Source organism: Podarcis cretensis, assembly GCF_951804945.1.
Source record: "Podarcis cretensis genome assembly, chromosome: 5".
NCBI classification, from domain to species: Eukaryota; Metazoa; Chordata; class Lepidosauria; order Squamata; family Lacertidae; genus Podarcis; species Podarcis cretensis.
This window is the reverse complement of record NC_137174.1, coordinates 14,946,170-14,971,947: the sequence shown is the minus strand read 5'-3', so window position 1 is coordinate 14,971,947 and position 25,778 is coordinate 14,946,170. Positions and strand designations below refer to the sequence as shown.

At 44.3% G+C, this 25,778-nt stretch overlaps 1 protein-coding gene across 4 annotated transcripts in view; it reads right to left on the bottom strand.

The window, feature by feature from the left end:
- Positions 1-295: 295 nt before the first annotated feature.
- The window catches only part of LOC307215670 (neurotrypsin-like), a 39,853-nt gene continuing 14,370 nt past the window's right edge, over positions 296-25,778 (bottom strand). For 3 of the 4 annotated variants that reach the window (XM_079975168.1, XM_079975167.1, XM_079975166.1), the window contains 13 exons: positions 24,551-24,787; positions 23,963-24,086; positions 22,360-22,532; positions 21,387-21,534; positions 21,083-21,261; positions 19,633-19,777; positions 18,168-18,370; positions 14,925-15,066; positions 13,422-13,621; positions 11,525-11,603; positions 5,541-5,663; positions 4,890-5,170; positions 296-3,138 (listed from right to left, as the gene is read on the bottom strand). In XM_079975168.1, the coding sequence (XP_079831294.1) occupies positions 2,828-3,138; positions 4,890-5,170; positions 5,541-5,663; positions 11,525-11,603; positions 13,422-13,621; positions 14,925-15,066; positions 18,168-18,370; positions 19,633-19,777; positions 21,083-21,261; positions 21,387-21,534; positions 22,360-22,532; positions 23,963-24,086; positions 24,551-24,787 (2,345 nt within the window). In that variant the 3' untranslated portion in view covers positions 296-2,827. The remainder of the gene's footprint in view (positions 3,139-4,889; positions 5,171-5,540; positions 5,664-11,524; positions 11,604-13,421; positions 13,622-14,924; positions 15,067-18,167; positions 18,371-19,632; positions 19,778-21,082; positions 21,262-21,386; positions 21,535-22,359; positions 22,533-23,962; positions 24,087-24,550; positions 24,788-25,778) is intronic. The other variant, XM_079975169.1, reaches the window with a different exon arrangement.

Below are 25,778 nucleotides of genomic sequence, written 5' to 3'. Positions count from 1 at the left end.
GAAAGCCTTTCCCTTGATTAGGCAAGACAGCCACATTTTCTAGTTTGGAAAGCTCTGAAGTTAATAAATACCAATAAGGGTCCCAGTTTAACTAGGACTATACACCAGGCTTCCTCAACTTCCTCCAGATTTTTTGAGACTACAATTCCCATCATCCCTGACCACTGGTCCTGCTAGCTAGGGATCATGGGAGTTATAGACCAAAAACATCTGGAGGGCCAAGGAAGCCTGCTATACACCATAGACATCTTACCATGATTTTATAATGCTGTTAATTCTGAGTTGTGGTGAAAAATTCCGTGACAATGCTGCCCAGGGTGGATTTCCTTTGAATGAGAAAGAACTGGAGACATACACTCTTCTTCTTCTTTGTCATATTTAGTTTATTTACAAATATACAAGTAAACCTAAGTGGAGTCAAAAAGGCACTCCATCAAGGCAGCAAATGTACTTCCCCATATCTGTTCTGCAGAGAGCTACCCCTTGGAGCCCAACTCAAATCTTTCTCTTTGTTTCTTCCAAAACTGCCACCTTCACCACTCCCTCTTTCCCAGGCTCAGGGGAAACTCAGTCCCAACTATCTCCTAATCGTTTCTAATTAATGGCACAAATTTGTATCTGAAACTTAAACCACGATGGGTTCCTGACAAATAAAAATAAAAATGCATAATAAAACAACCAATAAAATAAATAATAATAACAAAACAGCAGAACGGTAAAACCATATATTAAAACAAGAGCAAGGTAAAATCCAAATTATTTTCTTAAAACAGTATCTTAAAAGGGAAGAGCATAGAAAGAAGAAACACCATGGTACACGTGCATCAGCACAACTGGACGCCTTCAGCTGCAACAAAATGTGTCTCTCCTGTATCAGTCTCTACAGCCACAGCAGGCACTGTAATTCTCCAATGGTTTGATGAGATCTCCAAAGGTATACTTCTCCATTGTCTCCCAAGATGCCAACAGTACAAACAGATCTTTAAACACCCTGGACATGTAAAAAATTGGCACCACAGAAGCCTGGAGTGGGGGTATTTCAAAGATGAATGCTGCTGTGGACAGGCTCTTTCTCTGCTCATCACCTGCCTTGTTTCTTACGTCGGGCCCAGAAGGGCTACTGAAGAAGATCTCAACATTCAGGCAGTTTCAAGAGCTCATATCTGATCACTCTGGGCTATGAACCAACAGCCTGCCTCACAAAGCAACAGTTAGCCAGCAATGTAACACACAACACACAAACGCAAACAAACATCTGTGGTAATTTGCATAACTGTTCATCTAATGTGTTTAAAAAAACATTTAGGAAGACACAAGTTAAAGTTTCCAGGTAGTATATATTTCAGAACTCTGCATCTTAAGGTGCTGACCAGCTGGAGTGTACATATGTTACGAAAGAAACGAGGGAATAAAATGAATATGCCACATTTCGTTTCATTCATTTCAGTTAAAATGGCACAAACACTTTAAAGTACTATGTTTTCTGCTGTCTCAAGGTTTTGTTTCTCTGTCCTGCCACACTAGCTTGGTGCATTTGTTCACAAACTTCTGCCTGTCTTCCAAAGCTGCAAGATACTTCTAATGCTACTCTCCAAAACTGTTCTCTTGATATATGTAACATCTGGGATGTTATAGTGTTAAGGAGATATGTAGACAAATGTTAAACAGGGAGGGGGAGGAGAAGTCAAACATATCTTCCCAGTCATCATCCTAAAACTTTCTCACTGACCTGACAGGGAAAATTGAAAATATGGAAAGGAGAAGTGTGTGAGAGAAGCAGAAATTCTATGGAAAAAATAATTTCCCTGACCACCCAGGAGAGCAATGTGACATTAAGAGCACAATAGCTCAGTTCAGACATCATGTCAAATCATGGTTTTCATTAAACATATTCTAATGTTTGCAACTTCCAAGCATACAAAAGGCAAGTCACTGCAAGCTCCTTATCCATTTTTGTTTTCTCAGAGCAATCCGTTCCTACATTGCCTTCTCTTCCTGTGGCTCAGCAGCCTCTAAACTAGAGGTTGCTAACCTGTGACCCTACAGTTATTGTTGTAGACTCCAGCTGCCAGCTGCTCCAGCCAGCATGGCCTGTGGTCAGGGATGATGGGGAGTCCAACAACATCTGGAGGGCCATAGGTTAGCCATTTCTGCTCTAGATGACTCTAGAGACAGAGTGGTACCTATAAAATCAAGCATCGCACCAACCCGAGATTAGCATAAACCATGGCTTGCAATCCCACTTCCAGCAACAGTTTCTAATTCTGGGTTGTCAGCTAATTGCAAACCATGATTTGGCATGATATCTGAATTGAGTCAATATCACCCTTTACTGTATAGCTGCCTAAAAAGAAAGATTGAGAGGGTGAGTGGAAACAGAAGAAAGCAGGTAGCTGAAACCATACAGGTGATCTGGTGTGAACAGTACAGAGTAACTCGGGGTAGCAAGAGTAGAAGTTTGTGTGAATGGACACTCCATAAGAAATATTCCATTTAGCAGCACCATGGAATATGACCAAGCCCATTCTCCCCTGTGCCCTGAAGAAGTGTGGCAGCTCTTTTGGAAAGAGTGGCATTGCCACCACTTGTTCTTTCAATAAACAGAACTTGGTATGAATACATCAGCCACAAGGATGTTAAATTTTCATTCACCTTCTCCTATCAGTAGCGTAAAATATTTTCTTGCTGCCCGCTTGCAAACGAACCTTGTTTAGGTACCAGCAAAAAACAGACACCCAACCAGAGACAAAATGAAGACATTCTTCTAAGCCACTGCCCAAATACTGCTGAGTAATACAACACAAATCCATCTTTGGACTGAATGGTCTTATATCAGTTTGGTCACCTTCTTGATCCAGGGCACAAATTTGCTGACTTTTGTGTAAACACCAGGAGAGTCTTTTCGCCCACACCCATATCCCCAGGAAGTGATCCCTAGAATTACCCAGTGTCCACCTGACCTTTGACACATTAGCGGACCCCCACTATCCCCCTGACAGCTGTCCACCCGGTTATCTTCAGAAATGTTTCCAGCGCACAGCATACGATTAGTGAACTTCTTTCCATAACGGGATTTGCACACTCTTCTTGGGAGTAGGGGCACCGAGCCCTGGAGTAACGTCCTTGAGTATGACCTCCCTGAAACAATAATAGGTTATATATGTAGTGCAGCTCAGATAACCAAAAACGCTACCCACCAAACACAACTATTGTTCTCCTGCACAATTTTGATTAGGTTAACACACAGAAAAAAAATATCATTCCCTAGGCCAGGATGGTATTTTAATGCAATGTGAAGTGGATTTTGATGTGATCTTCTTATACAGTTGTATCTTGGGTCCTGGACAGCTTGCAACTTGAACGTTTGGGCTCCCAAATGCCGCAAACCCAGAAGTGAGTATTCCAGTTGGCAAACATTCTTTGGAAGCAGAATGTCCAACAGGGCTTCCTTGGCTTCTGACTGAGTGCAGGAAGCTCCTGCAGCCAATCGGAAGCCGTGCCTTGGTTGCTGAACGTTTTCAGAAGTCGAACGGACTTCCCGAACGGATTCTGTTTGACAACCAAGGTATGACTGTAATGTGTTTTTATGGGGCAGGGTAGCAGGTTTAAATAAAAAGCTGGCAAAATGCTGGATGTGTTTACAAGACAGGATACACAAAGGTTAGCTGTAACTAGCATCATGTGTCTAAAGGGAAAGGTAAAGGGACCCCTGACCATTAGGTCCAGTCGTGACCGACTCTGGGGCTGCGGCGCTCATCTCGCTTTCTTGGCCGAGGGAGCCGGCGTACAGCTTCCGGGTCATGTGGTCAGCATGACTAAGCCGCTTCTGGCGAACCAGAGCAGCGCACAGAAACACCGTTTACCTTCCCGCCAGAGCGGTACCTATTTATCTACTTGCACTTTGATGTGCTTTCAAACTGCTAGGTTGGCAGGAGCAATGGGAGCTCACCCCGTCGCAGGGATTCGAACCGCCGACCTTCTGATCGGCAACTCCTAGGCTCTGTGGTTTAACCCACAGCACCACCCGCGTCCCTATCATGTGTCTAGGCATACATTAATTCTGCAAAGTGAACTGCCTCAATCCTTGTAGAGCAGAGTGATCTTGCAGTGGTTGCTGGAGCACTACTTCCTACATCATAGGAAAAGAATCAGGGTGATCTGGGGACATGCAAACTGAGATCTGGGAATAATCCATGTGTGATCATCTGCAGAGTTCTATAACACCAGGGTAGCTGGCAGCCTATTCAGTAGTGCCTATCTGGGATTATCCCTCTTAAACCTTGCAACTATGAAAACAGAAACAGAAACCTGCATAAATTTGTGGGTAGATTTCCTGTGCATGGCCTTTCCTGTGCCAATTCTTCCTTCATACACTACTACAACATCTTCCCAAGCACTTAGCAAATACATGTAGTTCACATACTGCTATGATACAGAGACACCGCAGTCATACACTCAGTCTAATCAGCACATTTGATGGCACTGCCTGTCCCTCTATTACCCAACAGTGGCAAATGGGTGCATCTGTTCCCAGGCCTTATACGCTGGCAATTTATAAAGCTTCCAACAACTGGAATTTTTGCAAATATCTCAATAAATGCCCTATCAGATGAACAGGGAGGGTATTTAAATTAATTGCCAGAGTTCTCAGCCAACGGCTAGTGCGGACTGTGTTTACCTCAGTCTTTTTCTTTAGCAGAATTTAAAATGAATTTGGCAAAAAGACTGTTTTTTCCTGCAAATCAGCTTGCTTTGTCCTTTAATTTGATGCTGAATTTGTCTCTATATAGTGAGCGCCCTAAAAGATTATCCAAAGCTGGGTAGAACAGACACCCCAAATCTTACTATCTCTTTCCATGTGAAAAATCCTGACACAATCTACAACTTACCTGTATCTCCCCAGCCAGATATGACACAGGCCTGTCTATCTATAGAAGACTTCTCCTTCCTCTCAGGAAGGCAGACAGGAAGGACATGGTGGCTGAAGGAAAGACAGCTGCCGCTTTTGCCCCGAATTCTGACTAAAGCAATGTCATTGTCGTTGCTGCTAGACTGGTAGTTCCTATGAAGGACAATCTTCTCCACCGGCAGCTCTCTCTCGAACTCGTCCCTCACACCAGTGTGGTGGTCTCCCACACGCAGCAGGTAGCGCCGTACATCTACTCCAAACCTGGCCATGAGAGAATGATCAGTCAGTCCATTATTCATCCATAGAGATGACTCACCCTTTTTCTCCTTTTCTTGTTCAGCGTTGAAATTTAGATTGCAGTCTCCCTGGGCACAGACCCAGCTTTTCTGTTCATGATATTCTGCAAAGCATCATGTTAACTGATGGCACTAATGTGAATACACAAGATCACCACCTCAAGACTGCCACTCTCTTGTGCTCACAAAAGGTGGCCAATCGTGGGCTCTCTTTACTTAGGTAGGTATTTTAGGCAAGGGCCATAGGTTGACGGTTTTGAGTTGGGGACAGAATGGCAATCGTGCTTTGCACTTCTGCACTTTAAGGACTCTTTTACTTGCAAACAGCCTGTTACCTTTTGAAGCAATGTGCTGCCGTCAGCACCCAGCAGTTGCTGATGAGAGTCGCTCCACACAGCAGACGAGCATCTCTGTGAAACCCCTTTAGACGTAGCGAGACCTGCCAAGGCCAGCCTCCTCTGAAAGAGAAATGGGAGGCAACGTGAAAAATACAGAGGTAGACGAAATAAGGACAGAAGGGAGGGTTATGTGAAGGATGCTCCATGCTTCATTAATTTGCGTTTTTTCTTAAAGAAACTCTGTTAGCTAGTGGCACAACCTTCTAGAGTAAAGTGAGCATCACCAGCATAAATATCATGACTGCTAGCAGCACTGAAATGAGCTCATTGGTGTTTGGTGCTGTACAAATACAGACAGCCAAAGGTCATCACTAAGGGTATTCAACTGAAGGCTCGCGAAAAAGGCAATAAGAGGATGCAAAGAGAATGCACCTGCTTAGGTCCTGCCACAGCACTGCAGAAGAGACTTGGGGCAGGTCATCCAACAAGATAGCCAAGGCAGTTTCAGTACCAAATCTGGACCAAAATGGATCTAGGTAAAGGAATCTAAGAATCCCTAGAGATATGCAAACACCTTGCCCCCAAATCCAACCTGAAGACGCTTGGAAAAATAATCAGAGTTCAGAGACCATTGCTTTCAGAGTGGTTTCAAAACTGCCTCCTTTCATAACAAGGCATTAAATGCCTACTGGGCTCAGTAAGCCATCCCTCTTCTTCCCAGAGGTGCACAGAGCAAGCAAATAGGCAATATATCGCATTCCTACAAGCAAGTTTTCGGTTATAACCTTAGCCCTCAGTAATGAAATTCATTCAATAAATTATGGCTGGAGTCTGCCCAAAGCATCCAAATCATGATGGATGCCAGCATATATTTTTTTTAATTCTCAAAACACACCGCCAAAACAATGTGCCAATTATGGCTTCTTAAAACCAGCCTCTGGGCCTAGATAAAGAGAGCCCCAAACCACTCAAAGTAACTCCACTGGGTGGCACTGCATAAATGCAATACTGGCAGAAAAGGGTTTATGTTTTTGTCATCACCATCATTGACACAGTACAGGCTCAAATGCAAGATCTCACTTGTATTTTTTTAATTTGGCTTGAGTTTCCCATCACTTGCATTTGAACCATCTTCCCATCATTGTCCTAAGCTCCCCGGTATAACTTTACTGAATAGACTCTGCTCTGTGGGAAAGGACACGGAGGAGCAATTACCTAGATTGACCAAGCCCTCTGAATTGCTCAAACTGGATCTAAATGTGGCAAAAAGGTGTATAAATCAAAGGCTGGATGATGCAGAGCTATACCAAAATTTCGTAGCTGGTGGTGGAGCCTGCTCGCCGTTAAATTTCGGCATAACCCCTATCTACCGCGCCCCGTCCTACTTAACATCGCTTATGGCCGCGTCTCACCAATATGCCTTCATTAGAGCTAGGTTCAATGTCTTTCCAACAAACGTGCTGAGACATAGATTCACTAAGGCAGCATTTCCCAACCTTGGTCCTCCAGCTGTTTTTGGACTACAACTCCCATAATCCTCAGCTAGCAAGACCAGTGGTCAGGGATGATGGGAATTGTAGTTCGAAAACAGCCGGAGGACCAAGGTTGGGAAACACTGCACTAAGGGCCAAGTCCCTTCAATGTGTGCCTGTGAAATGAAAACATCTGAATCTCTACATCATGTTATGTTTATCTGCCCTTTGTACAGTTCAGCCCGTGCTAGTATACTAAACCCCATAATCCAGCCTATGGCTGACAAACCAGTAGACCTACAGCTTGCCTGGGTTCTTTTTTTTTTTTAATAATTTTTTTAATTAATTTTCCAATTTTTAACCAACACAACAAAAACAACATGAAACCAAACACAAAAAATCATAATTTCTTAACCTTATTTCCATAAGCCTCTTCTCTCGGACTTCCCCATACCTTCCCCTTTTTGCATCCTCTTTTTTTTTTTTACAATTATTCGACAACCCTTTTAGCCAATTAAATATAAATTCATTCTCCTTTTCAATTTCACCCTAAATCAAACAAAATTTACCGCTGTAATTCTATGTCTTCCTCTCCCTTAGCATTTTAGCACTCCTCAATTTTGTAGTAACTCTTAAGATATATTTTAAACTTCTTCCAATCTTCTTCCACAGTCTCTTTCTCTTGGTCGCGGATTCTGCCGGTCATTTCTGCCAATCCCATAAAGTCGATCACTTTCGCCTGCCATTCCTCCAGCGTGGGTAGCTCTTGTGTCTTCCAATACTTTGCTAGAAGAATCCTTGCTGCCGTAGTAGCGTACAAAAAGAAATTTTTATCCTTCCTCGGCACTAGCTGGCCGACCATACCCAAGAGAAATGCCTCTGGTTTCTTATGAAAGGTGCATTTAAGTACTTTCTTAATCTCATTATAAATCATTTCCCAGAAGGCCTTAATCTTTGGGCAGGTCCACCAAAGGTGGAAGAAGGTACCTTCAGTCTCTTTACATTTCCAACATTTGTTATTGGGCAAATGATAAATCTTCGCAAGCTTGACTGGAGTCATGTATCACCTGTAAATCATTTTCATAATGTTTTCTCGTAAGGCATTACATGCCGTGAATTTAATACTTGTGGTCCATAACTGCTCCAGCTTGCCTGGGTTCTTCAAGATGTGGATCCTTATATTACCCTACAGGTTGCTAAATTCCTAACAGCCGTCCTTTCGTACAAGAGACGGAACGGAATGTTAGTTGATTATTGATAGTTATAAGAATTTTCTATAATGAAATCAGATATTGATTTTAGTGTAGTGCCGAAATTTTTTAATCTTAATCTTAAACTTTTCTTATGAATGGCTAATATCCGTCCTTGCGAGTTATGAACTGTTTTATACTACTTGTGGTTTGTACTAGTCCGCTGTTTTATTTGATTTGTTTTGTTGTGTTGTGTTTCATGATGGGCGTAAAGCCGAATAAACATTTTGTTGTTGTAGATTGGCCAAGCATTTTCCTGCCTGTCAACTTATTTCTGAGAAGAGAGTACCATTCAGTTCCAAAGAAGTATATACATGATACTATTTCTTACTAGGGCTTGCCAATCAGAAGGTCGGCGGTTCAAATCCCCACAACGGGGTGAGCTCCCGTTGCTTGCTCCCAGCTCCTGCCAACCCAGCAGTTCAAAAGCACGTCAAAGTGCAAGTAGATAAATAGGTACCACTCCGGCGGGAAGGTAAATGGTGTTTCTGTGCACTGCTCTGGTTCGCCAGAAGTGGCTTAGTCATGCTGGCCACATGACCCAGAAGCTGTACGCCAGCTCCCTCGGCCAGTAAAGCGAGATGAGCACAGCAACCTCAGAGTCGTCCGCAGTTGGACCTAACGGTCAGGGGTCCCTTTACCTTCAAGTTCCACTGAATTCAGTTCCATTTACTCTCTAGTAAGGGTGCTTAGAACTGCAGCTGGGCAGTGCAGTTGTATGGTATTGCTACACCAGTGGCTGCAAACAATGTCACAACATTGGCATAATGTAGCCACAATCTTAAGCGACAAAGTAGACAACAAGATAAAACCTGCTTTAAAGGAGAGTCAACATAGAAAAACTGGCAGACATTCCCTCGGTGTCCTTAGCAATTCTGATGCCACCCACCGACCACTGCGTTGTGCATCCCTGCTGTCACATTAGCCATGCATGAAAGGAGCCGATCAATGCACAGCAATGCCCAAACGACCCAATGACATCACCCTACACACCATGCATACAAAGCACAATGCGCCAACAGCCACAAACGCAACCCCAGTACAGACAGCTGTGGCACAGCAAGCAGGAGCCCGGATAGACACATCTGAGGCATAGCGTCATGGCCAAACAGATGGAACTCAGGACGGACAAATATTCCCAATCAGAACGTTTCCTGGCACTTACGTATGTCAGAATGCCTGTGAGCATGCATATATATTTTACCCAATCAAGGTGCAAGTCTTTTGGTGAGGAAGGGGTTTAATCTCCCTAGGTGAAAAGAAGGGAGAGGGTGTCTGTATTGCCCCAGGCAGGGAGGCAATGGGTGATTCTTGTTTTTCCTGCTGCTACTGGGTTGTTTTCATTTAGTGGACCCATTTCTCTATACATGATTAAAGGTAAAGAGACCTCTGACCGTTAGGTCCAGTCACGAACAACTCTGGGGTTGCAGCGCTCATCTCGCTTTACTGGCTGAGGGAGGCAGCGTACAGCTTCTAGGTCATGTGACCAGCATGACTAAGCCGCTTCTGAGCAGCGCACGGAAAAGCCGTTTAGCTTCCCGCTGGAGCGGTACCTATTTATCTAGTTGCACTTTGATGTGCTTTCGAACTCCTAGGTTGCCAGGAGCAAGGACCGGGCAATGGGAGCTCACCCCGTCGTGGGGATTCGAACCACTGACCTTCTGATCGGCAAGCCCTAGGCTCTGTGGTTTAGACCACAGCGCCACCCGCGTCCCACCTATACATGATTACTGGTTAGTTATTTGTTAGTTCAGCACTGGAGCTTTTGATTGATGCGAGAACTCAGTGGAAGGTGTGTAGGGAAACTGTTGCTGTCTGTTTAGTTTTTCCGGCAAGGGATGAATACAGGCGTATTACACAGGGGTTACGTTCCTGGGTAGCGCGTGTATACGTGAAATCGCTTATAGGGAGGAACAACATTTAAAAAGCCGAACTCTGCCAAAAATCCGCCCAACTACAATCACTCCCTCCAAACCTCTTTTCTCAAACCCCAACTCTTCACAGGCCTTGAAGATCAGTGCAAAGGCTCCTGGGATTGCAACAGCAAAGACTCCTAGGACCGCTAGCTGTTTTCCTGCTCTTTTCATGCCATTTTTGCAGTTTTCCTGTTCTTTTCGGGCCGTTTTTGCTCCTTTTGCTCCTTTTGTGCCTTTTTGCAGTTTAAATCACTTATACATTATTTCAAAAACTTATGTCATGTGGTACGGCTTAATTTCTAAATACAGTGGTACCTTGGGTTAAGTACTTAATTCGTTCCAGAGGTCTGTACTTAACCTGAAACTGTTCTTAACCTGAAGCACCACTTTAGCTAATGGGGCCTCCCGCTGCTGTCGCGCCGCCGGAGCACAATTTCTGTTCTCATCCTGAAGCAAAGTTCTTAACCTGAAGCACTATTTCTGGGTTAGCGGAGTATGTAACCTGAAGCGTATGTAACCCGAGGTACCACTGTAAAATGTATATGGAGTAAATATTGTCTGGAAACCATACTTGGGCCCTCTCACATAGAAGCTCTTTCCATGTCCACAGATGTGCAGAGAACAATAAGCAGCCCAGCAACTGACTTGTACTTCACCTCTGGTGTTGGGGGCTGGGTACAGTCCTCCAATGCACCTGGAGTAGCAGAGGCTAGCTCAGGGAGTACACAGTGCAGGGTCAGGTGACATGGTCCTTTGCAAAGTGCCACCTGAGGCGGCCACCTTACTCTGCCTAATGGTAAAGCCGGCCCTGCATATGTCCCATCCTGAAGACAGCAGAAGTGAGCAATACAAAAGGGCGTCTGCCCAACAATCAAGACAGAGCTGGATCAACTACAGGCTTCATTGAATGGCATTGGAGTGAGCAAGAATAGAATTCCAAATGAGTCCTGCCTAGTTAACTGCATTTTCACCAGCAATTTGCAAAAGACCAAAACAGAGCACAAACCCCGCTCTTAAATTTGCCTGTGTATTGCTTGACTATCAGGAATCTCACCCTTTGACCAAATGATTATGCATGGTCAGAAGGGATTAGAAATAATCCTAAACACTACTTGGGAGCAGTGTTAATCTTTTGCTCTGGGTAATTCATGCAAACCTCATGAGGAACTATGAAATACACCCAAATTAATCCATTTTTCTATCATGCAACAGAACAACTGGGCTAGGAATGTAAGAGGCTGGTTTATACCAGCTCAGACTGTTGGTCCATATAGCACAGTATTGCATTCTCCATCTAGCAACATCCTTATTATTATTATTATTACAAGTTGCAAGTGAGGTACCTGAGAGATTTGTTTCCACCAATTATCCTTTTTTTGCGGTGGTGAAGCAAGCGCCGTCCACACATGCCGAATATTGAACCTGCCAATAAAGCCAAAGTGATTTAAACACATAGCCTCACATCATAGCCCTTCAACACAATCTGCCGGTACTCCGTTAATGAACATTTTGCCCTTGTATAAAGATTTTGAAAAGATAATATCACTTTAATTAAAAGACAACTTTCCCTTCTCTTGCACCACTATCTTGCATGAAAATTTCAATAGATTAAAACTAGGGGAAATGCTTACAAGCCATCATGAATGTTAATGGTCAATAAGGTAAAGGTAAAGGTACCCCTGCCCATCAGGGCCAGTCGTGACCGATTCTAGGGTTGCGCGCTCATCTCGCTCAAGAGGCCGGGAGCCGGCGCTGTCCGGAGACACTTCCGGGTCACGTGGCCAGCGTGACGAAGCTGCATCTGGCGAGCCAGCACCAGCGCCGCACACGGAAACGCCGTTTACCTTCCTACTAGAAAGCGGTCCCTATTTATCTACTTGCACTTAGGGGGGCTTTCGAACTGCTAGGTAGGCAGGAGCTGGGACCGAACGACGAGAGCTCACCCCGCCGCGGAGATTCGAACCGCCGACCTTTCAATCGGCAGGTCCTAGGCTCTGTGGTTTAACCCACAGCGCCACCCGCGTCCCTAATGGTCAATACAGAAAACTAAAAATGAAAACAAGAAGAGTCTGGCAAAGCATTTCCCCACCCGTAAAAACAAAGCACCGGAGAAAATAATTGTTTCGGACAAAATAAAACATGCACGTTGCGCACACTTTTTGCAAATTCGATCTAAAAATCAGTTGCAGCCATAGGCAAGCATAAAGGTCATGGAAACTTACAGTGTTGAGAAACTTGATGTTGTAGTTGGAGGCAGTATCAGCCTTGAGTTGACAACAACCCTTAAAACTTCTTAAAACACTAAAACAAATGTATCGTGGCAAAATGTTCCTTTTTAGGACATACTTTTAATAGCAAATGTTGATGGCGGTGATGACAATGCTAGGTTGCTGCACCATGGTCAGCAGAGGGAAGTACCATGGTTGGGAGTGGGAAACCTTATTCTGGAGCCTTACCAAGAAGTCGACAAGCTATTGCCAGCGGTAGGTTCTGAAACACGGAGTGTCAGGGAGCGTTAGGACTGATCTGTCCATTGGGTAATTCGCACACTGCAAAACAATTACGATATTTTTTGCTCTATAAGACTCACTTTTTCCCTCCTAAAAAGTAAGGGGAAATGTGTGTGCGTCTTATGGAGCGAATGCAGGCTGCGCAGCTATCCCAGAAGCCAGAACAGCAAGAGGGATCGCTGCTTTCACTGTGCAGCGATCCCTCTTGCTGTTCTGGCTCCTGAGATTCAGAATATTTTTTTTCTTGTTTTCCTCCTCCAAAAACTAGGTGCATCTTGTGGTCTGGTGCATCTTATAGAGCAAAAAATACGGTAAGTGGGATTGAGGAAGGGTGGGGTTTTGGGAATCTAGCGTAGGGGCCTGCTTTGGAGGCAGGGACTGGGGGCCTGAATAAAAGACAAGAGTGTGTATGTCACAACTAACCCTGTTCATCGGGGTTAACTTGGTGCATATTGTCTTGTGTGTGTGTGTGTGTTTTAGGGGGTGGGATCAGGGCCAAGGGTCACTGAGAGTTTGTTGGGGTGTTTTTTCACCCTTTCTTCCCATGTTGTTTGTCAGGGTGGGGGGAATACCTCCCACAACTTGCTATTTGCTTTTGGAGTTGCCATTTGCTGTAATGCAAAGCTAATGAAAGCCATGATTCTCTAGAAGCCAAACTTCATTCTAAAGTCTACACACAACTATTGAAAATGCCACGGAGAGAGAAGGGTACGGTTAATATGCCACACACCTGCATTTGTGTTTGCCTTGTTCTCCTCCTCTATGTAGTCACAGATCACTCCGGCATCTTTCCAACAGCTGTGAATGTTGCTCTTGCGGGTGACGCACTCCCCCAGGGTGTGCTCAGTGCCACTGCACTCCACCTTGTCCAGATGGATGGGTGCGTGTCCCTCAGCAAGGTAAGCCATGGACTTCGCTTTTGCAGTACCACTGCAAGGAGGGAATCAGTTGAATGGAACACCATGGAAAACAAGTTTCTGTGATTAGAAAAGCCCCTCCGAAAATCAATCGCTATCAGATTATGGACTCCCTTGTCCCCTAAGAATCCAGGTCACAGTATGTCACCCACTGGTAGGAAGCAAACCGCACCAAACCAAAACTCAAGGAAGGATTCCCTCGGAGCAGGGAGATCATAAGCAATGCATGCCAAACTCAAATACTTCAACACACTGAGGTACCATTAAGATCAGGCCATTTCAAGAACATGGACAGCTAATTAAACAATCTATGTCCTTTTGAACTGGGGAGGGGAGTATTATTTGGTTGGTTACTATGTTGTGTAAAAAGGTAAAGGGATCCCTGACCATTAGGTCCAGTCGTGACCGACTCTGGGGTTGCGGCACTCATATCGCTTTATTGGCCAAGGGAGCCTGTGTACAGCTTCCGGGTCTTGTGGCCAGCATGACTAAGCCGCTTCTGGCGAACCAGAGCAGCACATGGAAACACAATTTACCTTCCCACCGGAATGGTACCTATTTATCTACTTGCACTTTGAGGTGTTTTCGAACTGCTAGGTTGGCAGGAGCAGGGCCCGAGCAACGGGAGCTCACCCCGTTGCGGGGATTCGAACTGCCGACCTTCTGATCGGCAAGTCCTAGGCTCTGTGGTTTAACCCACAGTGCCACCCGCGTCCCACTTTGTTGTGTATGTTTGTGTAAATTGCTGCAAATTGTGTAAATTGCTGTAAATAGCCCTGTGATCCTTGGATGAAGGGCAGGATATAAATTTAATTTAAAAATAAACAAAATAACCAGTGGCCCTACAAATGTTGTTCGATCCAGCTCCCCTAAGCCCCAATTGACAGAGCCAATGACTAAGGGACGACTGGAGTTTCAGTCCAACAACACTGGGAGAGCTGCACGTTCCCCATGCCTGCATTGATCAATCCTCACATAGCCTGAGAAGAATCAGCACAAAGAAGCTGCAAGAAAGAGCGCTTCAGCAATACAGACAGACAAACAGCACAAAATCCACAAACTGCATTTGCAGATTAAACCAAAGCTGTTTCCACTGCAAGATGGAGAGAGCTTGAAAAGACCCCTTGAGAAACGAGGAAACAGCTCACTTGAAAGTCCCAAGAGGCAAAAGAAGGGTATGAATAAGCACCTGTGGATTTCGGGGGCCATAGCAGGCTTCACCCTTCTAAAAGCTTCATCAGGCAAAACTAGCCATTGACCATGGACTTTGAATATTCTACCCTCCAACCTTAAACAATACATTGTAAATCAATTACCTGTAACCCAGCTGCTTGCAAACTACAGCTGCATCTCTATCTGTCCAGCCATGGTCACAGACACTGCCCCACTGTCCATTCATGAAAACCTCGACACGCCCCTCTTTGGTGCCGTTCCCATCCACCAGCCGCACAGAGATCCCTGCATGTTAAAAAGGGCACTGTTTAGAACACACTAAAGAAAGAAAACAACTAGGAGAATAAAAATTTGAGGTGGAAAGTTTGGTTTGAGTTGGAAACTGCAAATTTGAGAGTGGAGCACCTCATTAGCATTAATTTTAAATATGGAGGGCCAACTGGAAAAATCATGGATCTTGTTGGGTCAGAGCCCCTTCGAGCCTTGGGGCTTAACCTAAAGGACTATCCAAGAGGCCGGCAGAGAGGAACTGAGGACGACTTGAGAGCCTCGGACGTGAGATCTCCAGGTTAAACAGTATTGATTGAACATTTATTGGGGACCAAACCGGGAAAGGGGGGTTGGAGTTTGATAATCCAAAGGGTACAGAATTATTAATTACTTTGTTTTAATTTGTTTTGATATTTGTATGGAAGTTGGGAAAGCCACGGAAGGGAAATATTGACTTTAAGAAATATGTTAAAGAATAAGAAATGATGCATAAGATGTTTAAGATTAGATAAGTTAAAATTGGTTGTATAAAATGGTTAAAATGAAAGGAAAATGAGGAATGCAATAATAATTTAATGGAAGAATGAGGAAAGGTAAAATTACAGTATGTTAAAATCATTAAGTTTAAGGTTGAGAATTAAGTAATAAGGATTTGCAGGATTAATAATTTGAACTGGAATACAAGAAGGGGAGGGGAGAGGAGGTCTAAGAAAGAAGTTATATGAAAATAAGCAATTGAAATCACATTTGTTTTTAATTGTTCTTTTTTTTTCTAAATTTTGTATTGTTTGTTATTTCTTCTTTTTTTGTGTGTGTGTCTATGTGTATTATTGAAATGCTAATAAATATTTATAAAAAAAAAAAGAAAGAAAACAACTGAATAGTGCAATATAGTAGAGCTGTTGTTGTTTATTATAATTCATTGAACTTATTAGTCCCTTTTTAAGTAAAAGTAACTTGAAGCGACTTACAAAAGGCAACACATGCATTGAAACCAACATAAAACGAAGAGTTTGTCCACACTTCTGCTTGTCCCATTTCTAGAAGGCCATGGGTCCAAGCGGTTTCCCCCTTTCCCTGCTCCTTTTCCAGGGAAAACCTGCTCTTTAGCAGAGTAAGTGGCAGGACTAACACATCCCGCCCAGAGTTAGTATGGAGGCAAGCTCTTCTTGTAAATAAGATCAGCTTAATTAAAAAGGGGGAGGGGAGAGAGATACAGACAGAAAGGAAGAACGTGTTTGGGAACCAAGAAGCTCCATTTGTTGTGGAATTTAAATAATCTGGCCTGAAATCAAGGAAGAGAAATAGATAAAATGAAGGAGAAGGAAACAATACACAGGTCACATCCATGCCATTCATTTAAAGCACATGGCTTCCTCAAAGAATCCTGGGAACTGTAATTTGTTAAGGGTGCTGGGAGTTGTAGCTTTATGAGAAATAAACTATAGTGTCAAGGATTCTTGGCACGAAGTGGAGTAAGAGTACTATAAATGTATGGTGTGGATGTGATCACACTTGATTAGAAAAGGGTAACTGGCACCCATTCTTTTTAAGTATAGTCGTACCTTGGAAGTCGTACGGAATCCGTTCCGGAAGTCCATTGGACTTCCAAAATGTTCAGAAATCCAAAGCACAGCTTCAGATTCAATCGGAAGCCCTGTCGGACATTCTGCTTCCAAAGAACATTCACAAAACAGAACACTCACTTCCGTGTTTGCAGCGTTTGTGAGCCAAAATGTCCAAGTACCAAGGTGTTCGGGATCCAAGGTATGACTGTACTAATTCACTCCTCAGCTCATTTGTCTGATGGGATTAAAGGTAAAGGTAAAGGGACCCCTGACCATTAGGTCCAGTCGTGACCGACTCTGGGGTTGCAGCACTCATTTAGCTTTATTGGCCGAGGGAGCCGGCGTACAGCTTCTGGGTCATGTGGCCAGCATGACTAAGCCGCTTCTGGCAAACCAGAGCAGTGCACGGAAATGCCGTTTACCTTCCCGCAGGAGCGGTACCTATTTATCTACTTGCACTCTGACGTGCTTTCGAACTGCTAGGTTGGCAGGAGCAGGGACCGAGCAAAGGGAGATCACACCGTCGTGGGGATTCGAACCGCCAACCTTCTGATTGGCAAGTCCTAGGCTCTGTGGTTTAACCCACAGCGCCAACTACAGCTAAAGGGAAACTAACAGCAAGAACAGGTCCAGGTACACTCTCTAGGAGCCAAACAAGATGCGACGCTTTCACTTGTCCTGTTCACATGTGGGATGGAGCGGGTGGGTGTACACCTAATTCTTAACATCGAAATGACGATGTGAAAGAAACAAACCGAATCTTGCCACCCACCATATTACCTCCCTCCTGTTCTCTCACTTTCCTCGCAGACCAGCTGTGATTAGAGCCAGGATCCAAGAAAAGTACCTCTACCAATGGAGAGGAGGCTTCAGTGTCCCTTCCGTGTGTACCCCTTTTAATGTAAAATTTAATCTTGCCCCTCTGATGTGTGGACAAGGCAGGTGCACACACAAACAAACCCCTATCCTGTCCACTTGGCCTGAAGTAAATGGATAAAAGAAGGCCAACTACTTTAAGCTCTACAGCCCAGAATCCAAGTAGATTTCCTAGCAAAGGAATGTGCTGCACAAACTTGCAGCAGTACCAAGCTCTCACTACCATAAAGAAGGCTGATTGCAGAAGAATTGATGCTTTTGAATTATGGTGCTGGAGGAGACTCTTGAGAGTCCCATGGACTGCAAGAAGATCAAACCTATCCATTCTTAAGGAAATCAGCCCTGAGTGCTCACTAGAAGGACAGATCCTGAAGCTGAGGCTCCAATACTTTGGCCAGCTCATGAGAAGAGAAGACTCCCTGGAAAAGACCCTGATGTTGGGAAAGATGGAGGGCACAAGGAGAAGGGGAGGACAGAGGACGAGATGGTTGGACAGTGTTCTCGAAGCTACCAGCATGAGTTTGACCAAACTGCGGGAGGCAGTGGAAGACAGGAGTGCCTGGCGTGCTCTGGTCCATGGGGTCACGAAGAGTTGGACACGACTAAACGACTAAACAACAACAACAACAACAACAAAGCTCTCACTGCCTTGGAGAATCCATAGCTAGTTACCTGTAGCCTCTTCAGTGATCCTGTTGCTATCGGGGGAGCAGTGGACACCCACGTCCTCTTCGTGTGAGCAGTCGTGCTGCCCCCAGTTGCTGTGCAGGCAGTCAAAGAGCGACAGCTCAGTGCCTGTGCAAGCCACATCATCCAGTAAGATGAAGCCTTGTCCGGAAGCAAACTCCCCCTCTGCTGCCAGCTGTGCGGGGCCACTGGAGGAAGCAAGCAGAGAGGTTGATAGCAGATCTTTTCCTCAAGGGATTCCTGTTCAGAGCATCCATCTTAACCAACAAGGGTGGTTTGAACCCATCAATGCAAAGGAAGGTCCTGTAGATATACTTTCTTACGGGGCCCTGCAGATACATGTGCATATACTTGACAGTGTACTCAGAAAGCACTGGAAATCCTGGAAGGCCTGCTCTCTGCCTTGCAGGCCTTTCCCCCCCTGGTTTGGGAAGGCAGGGCCAGGACTGACTCCAGCTACAAAAGCTGAGGCTGCTGAACAGACCCTTGGGCTGTGGCGTTGTTTGGAGGGTTTGTTGTGGGTAGGGGTTGCTGTTGGTTTTTGTACCTTTATTATAGATCTTGTTGTGATTTATGTGGAAATTGGTGGTGTATTTTTTATGTTTTATTTATTTATTGTTTATAACTACTTTTTATGTTGCAGTTACATATTTTTTTCATGTTGTAAACTACCTTGAGCATGGCTTGAACTGTGCAAAGGCGACATACAATTATGTATGTATGTACGAAAGGGAGGGTGTAGGAATAAATAATTCCCTTGTTTCTCATTTAACTCTAACAAAACAGTGTTTTTTACAAGGACTAAAGGCAGGATCCTTTGGTATTTTTAGCTTTCCCTTCTCTCATTTTTCTCTGTTTCACCCTCACAGCTAAAATCTGGATTCTATGCCCTGTATGTATACCGACTTGCCTTGTTTGCTTATGTCATTCTGGGTATGTTCATGGTATTATAATAATAGCAAAAAAACTAATATTAATCATACATAGGATTGTGCACATTTTGTAAAAAAATATTTTTGTGAGTTATTGTTTCTTTTGGAGATTTAACATATTTAAACATTTGTATAAAACAGAAAATCTGCACCACTTCCACACTCTTCAAGATATTCCCTTCTTACTGAGGGCAATCCACAAAAGTAGCATCAGGAGTTGTATGTTGCTCTCCAATTGTGAAGTCAGTTTTTCTATGCAAGATTTTGTCTTGATTCAGATACCGCAACTAGCCATAGTTGAGGAAGATTAACTATGGTTTGGTGCAGTGACTAAGACGACAAACCCTGGCTTCTTGCCAGCCAGCAAGCCAGAATCAGAAACTGTGGTTTGAAGTGAGTTTGCACACCAAGGGCTCTGCTAACTAGTTTGTCATAATTGACCCACACAGCTGGCCCCTTTGAAAAACAAAAAAAACCAAAACACACACACACACAATATTATTTAGACTTGCATTTACCTGAAGCCAAGCTGTCTGCAAGCCACCTGGGCATTAATACCTGTCCAGCCGTCATCACACACGCACCCCCAGCTTCCATTGTGGTATACTTCTACCCTTCCTTCATTCGGTTTATGGCCTCCTGCCAGTCGAATAGTACCTTCTGCTAGCATGAGAGAGAGAAGGATAGGCAAGTGATTAAGCAGGAAGATTCCTTCCCTCCCATCCTATGATCCTGAATACTACACACAGTCCAAGCAGTGAACACCCCCAATTATCTTAAATAAATGTCTCTTGGCAATAAATTTTTCGAGAGAGACAGCTTAGATGCCTTATAGCAGGCATCCCCAAACTCGGCACTCCAGCTCTTTTGGGACTACAATTCCCACCATCCCTGATCACTGGTCCTGTTAGCTAGGGATGATGGGAGTTGTAGTCCCAAAACAGCTGGAGGGCCAAATTTGGGGGTGCCTGCCCTATAGCCTTCTGCTGTAGAGCAAAGCCAGGAGGTCCTCATTACTCCAAACCATGACAATGACTTAATATTAAAACACAGCAGCTACAATGTCAAGCCCAAGTCAAACACTTTTAAATGCTGTTTATTTTAATGAGACCAAGTTAAGCTTGTGTTTCATGCATGCACTTAAACGAATGAAAATTAAATGCACAAATATAATATGATAATAAATAAGTTGGAAAACACCAACAATGTGCTGCCTCAGATAGGGTTTTTTTTGTTGCATTTGAAGAGAGAAGTCAGCACTGAAATCAAATCTCAGCATCTCCACTTTATTTGTTTTCATATTATCATGTTTCTAACCTCCCTAGTTGCACAAAAGAGGCTGGAAGTATATTTTTTTAATTTTATTATCTATACCTCTGAAGATTGTGGGGCAGTGTACAATATAAAAACACAAAAATACATAACATAATAACAGACAAAAACAATACCCCACTTCACATATTATTTCATTCATGTTTTCCCTAAAGGCTTCAGCCAGAAACTGGCAAGGAGATACCCAGCCTGCCTTCATTACATCATCCAAGTCTTCCCCAACTTCAATCTTCTTATAGCAGCTTTCCATTACTCCCCCTCAGCATTTAGCACAGAAGCTCCTATGTATATACTGCTATAAGGAATCATGGAATAGCGAAGGGAGCAGACTGCAGCATTTGGGGACAAAATCACTGAGGTAGGAAACCTGTGCCTGAGCTGAACCACTTTAGACTGCAGGTGGGAGCTTATCTAAACGAAGTAATCACCCTACAAAATAAACAGATTCCTGCATATAGAAAACAGGGAGGAGGCTAGGCTGGTCTCCTTTGTTTACTAGTTTTAGACTCACAGAGAATCTGGGAGTCCCCACCAGCACTCAGAAGTGGTACAATGCAGCCAAATATTTGCCATCTCAATGAGAAAAAGGGTTAATGAGGGTCTGCCGCATGTTCTCTGCAGAAGTGGCATCCATACCTGCAAAGGGGTCACAAATTACCCCTGCATCTTCAATGTGGTCACAGTTGTGTTCTTCCCAGCTACTTTTCTTGCACTGGTCCAATGAAAGCTCGTTGCCTGAGCACTCCACTTCATCCAGCAGGATTGGGCCCAAGCCCTGTCCAAATTGAGCCCAAGACACGGCCTTTGGGGATCCGCTTGGAGGGAGACAAACATTGCACACCGTAAGGACCCACAGAGTTACACAAGAAATGTGATCCAGTATGGCAGCTTTGCGTTCATAAATGTCCCCACATAAAGTAGAGAGGCATTGACAGATTACCTGAAGCCCAGCTGTCTGCAAATCACCTCAGCATCTTTGTCATCCCACTGGTCGTCACAAATGGTGCCCCAAAGGCCACCATGATAGACTTCCACTCGACCCTCAAAGCTCTTTTTGCCCCCCACCAGACGAAGCGGAGATCCTACACCTGCTCTTCAGGAAGGGAGAGACAAAAAGAAGAAAGAAAGAACATGGAAAGTAAAATAAAAACTGGCTCCTCGTAGCAAAGGACAACAGTCGTTTAGCAATAACAATAAAACCTTTTATTTTTTTTTATTTTTTTTTTGTTCAACGAAACCGCGTTGCTTCAGGGGTTATACTCCTAATATTTCTACTGCTGTAACAAAAGAGAAAGGGAGGCAAACCCATAATCAGAGCAAACAAGAATATTCCTCAAGAAACTAAAGGATCTGTAGGGATTAAGTGTACATGGTTTAAAACACCAGCAATGGGAGTGCACAGCACCAGCCTAATGTTGGTTCTAGTACAGTGGTACCTCGGGGTACAAATGCTTCAGGTTACAAACACTTTGGGTTACAAACTCCGCTAACCCGGAAGTAGTACCTCAGGTTGAGAACTTTGCCCCATGATGAGAACAGAAATCGCGTGCCAGTGGCACGGTGGCAGCGGGAGGCCCCATTAGCGAAAGCGCGCCTCAGGTTAAGAACGGTTTCGGGTTAAGAATGGACCTCCAGAATGAATTAAGTTTGTAACCTGAGGTACCACTGTATATGGAGTCTGCAGGTTTTCATAATGCTTCAAAATCTTCTTTGACCAGAGACAACAATTAGGCAATGAAATACGCAAATTGTGTTCATGTGTGCATCCTGGGCAAAAATACCCGTGTCGTGCCTTTTTCAGCACCATTAAGAATGATGGTTTGTTGCTTGCTATTTTGCTAAAAGGGCTGGAATGGTCTTTTGGGTGTGCTTGTACTTTTAGTAAACAAAATTAAATTAATTCTCTGGCTTACCTTGCGGTGGGGCACATTTGGCCACGGCATTTCCGTGCTTGCAGGTTCTGAACATTTCTTGGTAGCTACATTGCAACAACATCTTCTCATCCCCACGGCAGTTTGCGGACTGCAGGTGGAAGGGTATTGGACCCAAACCAGAATAACTCTCCCTTTGGGCTGTGCCAATTTCGCTAAGCCAGAAAGTAGAGCATGCAATAAGTCCAATGGAGATTAAAAGTCATAATAATAATAACAACAAAATACCATAACACTGTTCTGGTCCTGTGGTAAAAACCAGGAGGGCTATCACATGCCTGAACATTCCTCCATTAAAAAGAAACCAGTTTTGCACCTAGAAGCTGGGTGTCAATGGGAAAGGGTTCTATCCTAGCCTTCTTCTTGATATGCTAGGATTCTGTGGATATACCGTATATTTTTATTGGCAAGATAAAATAGGCAAAAAACAGTTGTGCATGGAAGGGGGGTTGCTGATTTCGGTGCCGGTGCTACAGTGGTGTGTATGTACAAATTAAGTCCCATTTTTAGATACAACATTTTCTTCTTACATGCTATAAGCAATCCAGTTTTTACTTCATTGTTGACTTAAGAATAAGTTGCAAATGCTCCCATATGGAACTGAACTGCATTGTTACAGAAGAGGTGAGATATGTATAGGCAAGAGAGTTTCAGAGGATCATTCAGTTGCTCCAGCCCAATTGGGAAAAGTGCTACAAGTTTTATGAACCTCTCTTTATTTAAATGAAGACTACCTAAGCCCACCCATGGAGGAAATGTTATTCCACTCTAGGGAGGCAGAAGCTCTCTCTCTATTTGTCCATTTGTGATTGGTTTGCCATACTTGCCCTATGCATCGGTGGCCCCTTCATCCTTGAAGCAGATTCGAACTCAGGTCAGGTTTTCCTCACATTGGGGTTGCGGGAATTTAATATATTTAGACTGCCTTTGTCTCTTTGTCTATTTAGGAATGAGTAAAATGTATGTATGTTTTCAATAATACTGTTATGAGTTTTTTGGGGGTGGGGCAGGGAGGAAGTAGATTGTATGCAGAGACCCTTCTAACCTCTGGATCCAGCAAGTGTTAAAATATCAGCCAGGCTAGCTTCCTGTTTGAGGTGATTACCTGGGTGACAGGCCATTAAGGGAAACAAAGGGAAGGGGCTCTGTGTGAGATGGCAAATGGATGGGGTCCCTCCCTCAACTCATGGTTAGTTAGAAGGACGAAGACAGAGTTAGAGCTGAGTTGCAGTGATGTGACCTAGAAGTCAGAGCAATGATTTAGAGCAATGATTGATTTCTGTCTGAGTCCAAGGATATGACTATGGGAGAAACAAGACCTTTTGGGGGTGTTAATGCCGTGAACCCATTCACCACAGGTTCAGGGATGATATATGTGCAAATGAACCATATATTATAAAGAAACCACAATCTCCACTGTGCCTGATTCCAAAAGGAAACACAAACCCTGGGTGAATGCCTGGAATGCCTGGAATCTCGCACTGCTCGGAGATTGGGATGGTGTGAAAGAATGTCAAGGGAATTATGGTCTCCAGCATCTAGCATAAGAAAGAGGTGCTGCCTCCCCACAATGAGACATCCCTACCTGAGTCCCAGCTGTCTGCAGACCACACTGGCATCCCAGTCTGTCCAGTCATCCCCACAGATAGTGCCCCACAGTCCATTGAAGTACAGCTCCACCCTGCCACTCTGAATCAGTCGCACGGCACCTGTATCAAAACAGAGAGAAGCCAAACAGTACTGCACCAAATCTTTGAAAAGGCCGAGCAATGTTTAAGCGCAATCTCCCCACATCAAAACACACACACAACAAAGCAAGTCAAACAAAGACCCTGAATTTTAGTTTGGGGCTCCATCTTCAGAGCCCCTCTAACCATGAAAACAGGTTCCTAGAGAAGGACACCCAGAGTTGCAGCAGAAACAATGGAAGCAGTTCCTAGATTCTTAGGAATCAAAGTATTATCACCTTGGCAAAAGCTGAGACCACCATCCTCCACTTTTTCCTGTTGCTTCAACCTTATCCTTTCTTCTTTTGCAGCCATTGACTTTCAGATCTTTTGAGTTCTTAAATGGGAGGCGAGCAGTTCCTTCCACCTTGCAAGCACTCCTAGCACATAATGTTTGCAGTCGTCTCTTTAGAAGAGTCAGTGGCAGTGACACACTTGGTACTCACCTTGGCTGCAGTCACAGTTGGCCCAGCCTACGGCTCCAGAGGCAAGTTGGTAGAAGCACCAAGGCGTGGCGCCACCTTCCGGATTCCTGCAGTAGTTGTGATTCCCTAAGCCCCGGTTTGGATACTGATGAACGTAATCAGGAAAGTCCAACCAGTTTAAGCACACCGACCCAGACAGTGTCACAGACAGCGAGCCGTTGTAATATCCTAAGGGCTCCATCTCACATGCACCAGATACTGGAAGCAGAAGAGAAAAAGAAAAACTTGGCTTAAGTTGCCTCTGGGAACAACTTACCGTATTTTTCGCTCCATAAGACACACTTTTTCCCTCCTAAAAAGTAAGGGGAAATGTCTGTGTGTCTTATGGAGTGAATGCGTCGTTCCTGGAGCCGAATTGCCCAGGGGTGAAAAGCAGATCATGCCTTTTTTAAAAAAAAGAGGGAAGGGGGTGTTGAAACAAAACTGCTGAGCAGCTGATCGGCAAGCAATCGGGAGGGATAAGGAACTCTAGATATAAAGGAGGCTGCCTGGGAGGGGGAGAGGTAAACACATGGATCCTCAGGATTTTTGCACTTGGCCCCCCCAAATTCACCATCAGATCACATAGCATGTCCATGGCTATAGCCTGCATCAAAAAATCACGCATCCATTGTTTCGTGGGGCCGCAATGGTGCAAAAACGTGGTTACAAAGCACAGATCCACATGGATTCTCAGGATTTTTGCATTGGGCTACCCCAAACTCACCGTCAAATCACATATCATGTCTGTAGCCACAGCATGAACCACAAAAATCATACATCCACTGTTTCGTTCAGAATCCCCCCCCCCCCCTGTTTTCCTCCTCTAAAAACTAGGTGCATCTTATGATCAGGTGCGTCTTATGGAGCGAAAAATACAGCAGGCAGAAGTGCCAGAGGCAAGTTATTATCTTTCGGTTTGCTCCTCATCTGCAGGTAGAGGTGAGCTGAAAACGCCCATTCTTTCTGTGGCCTGCAAAATGCGGAGCCATTTCAGCCATTTGCGGGGTGGAGAGGAAGCACCTGGTTGGCCACTGTGAGAACAGGAAGATGGACTAGATGGGCCATGGGCCTGATCCGGCACTCTCTTCTTATATTCTTTGGCAGTGCTGGGTTATTCAGTTGGCAGACCCAGCATGGACTCAGGGCACCAGCAAAGCAGAGGCATTTGATATATATATATATATATATATATATATATATATATGTG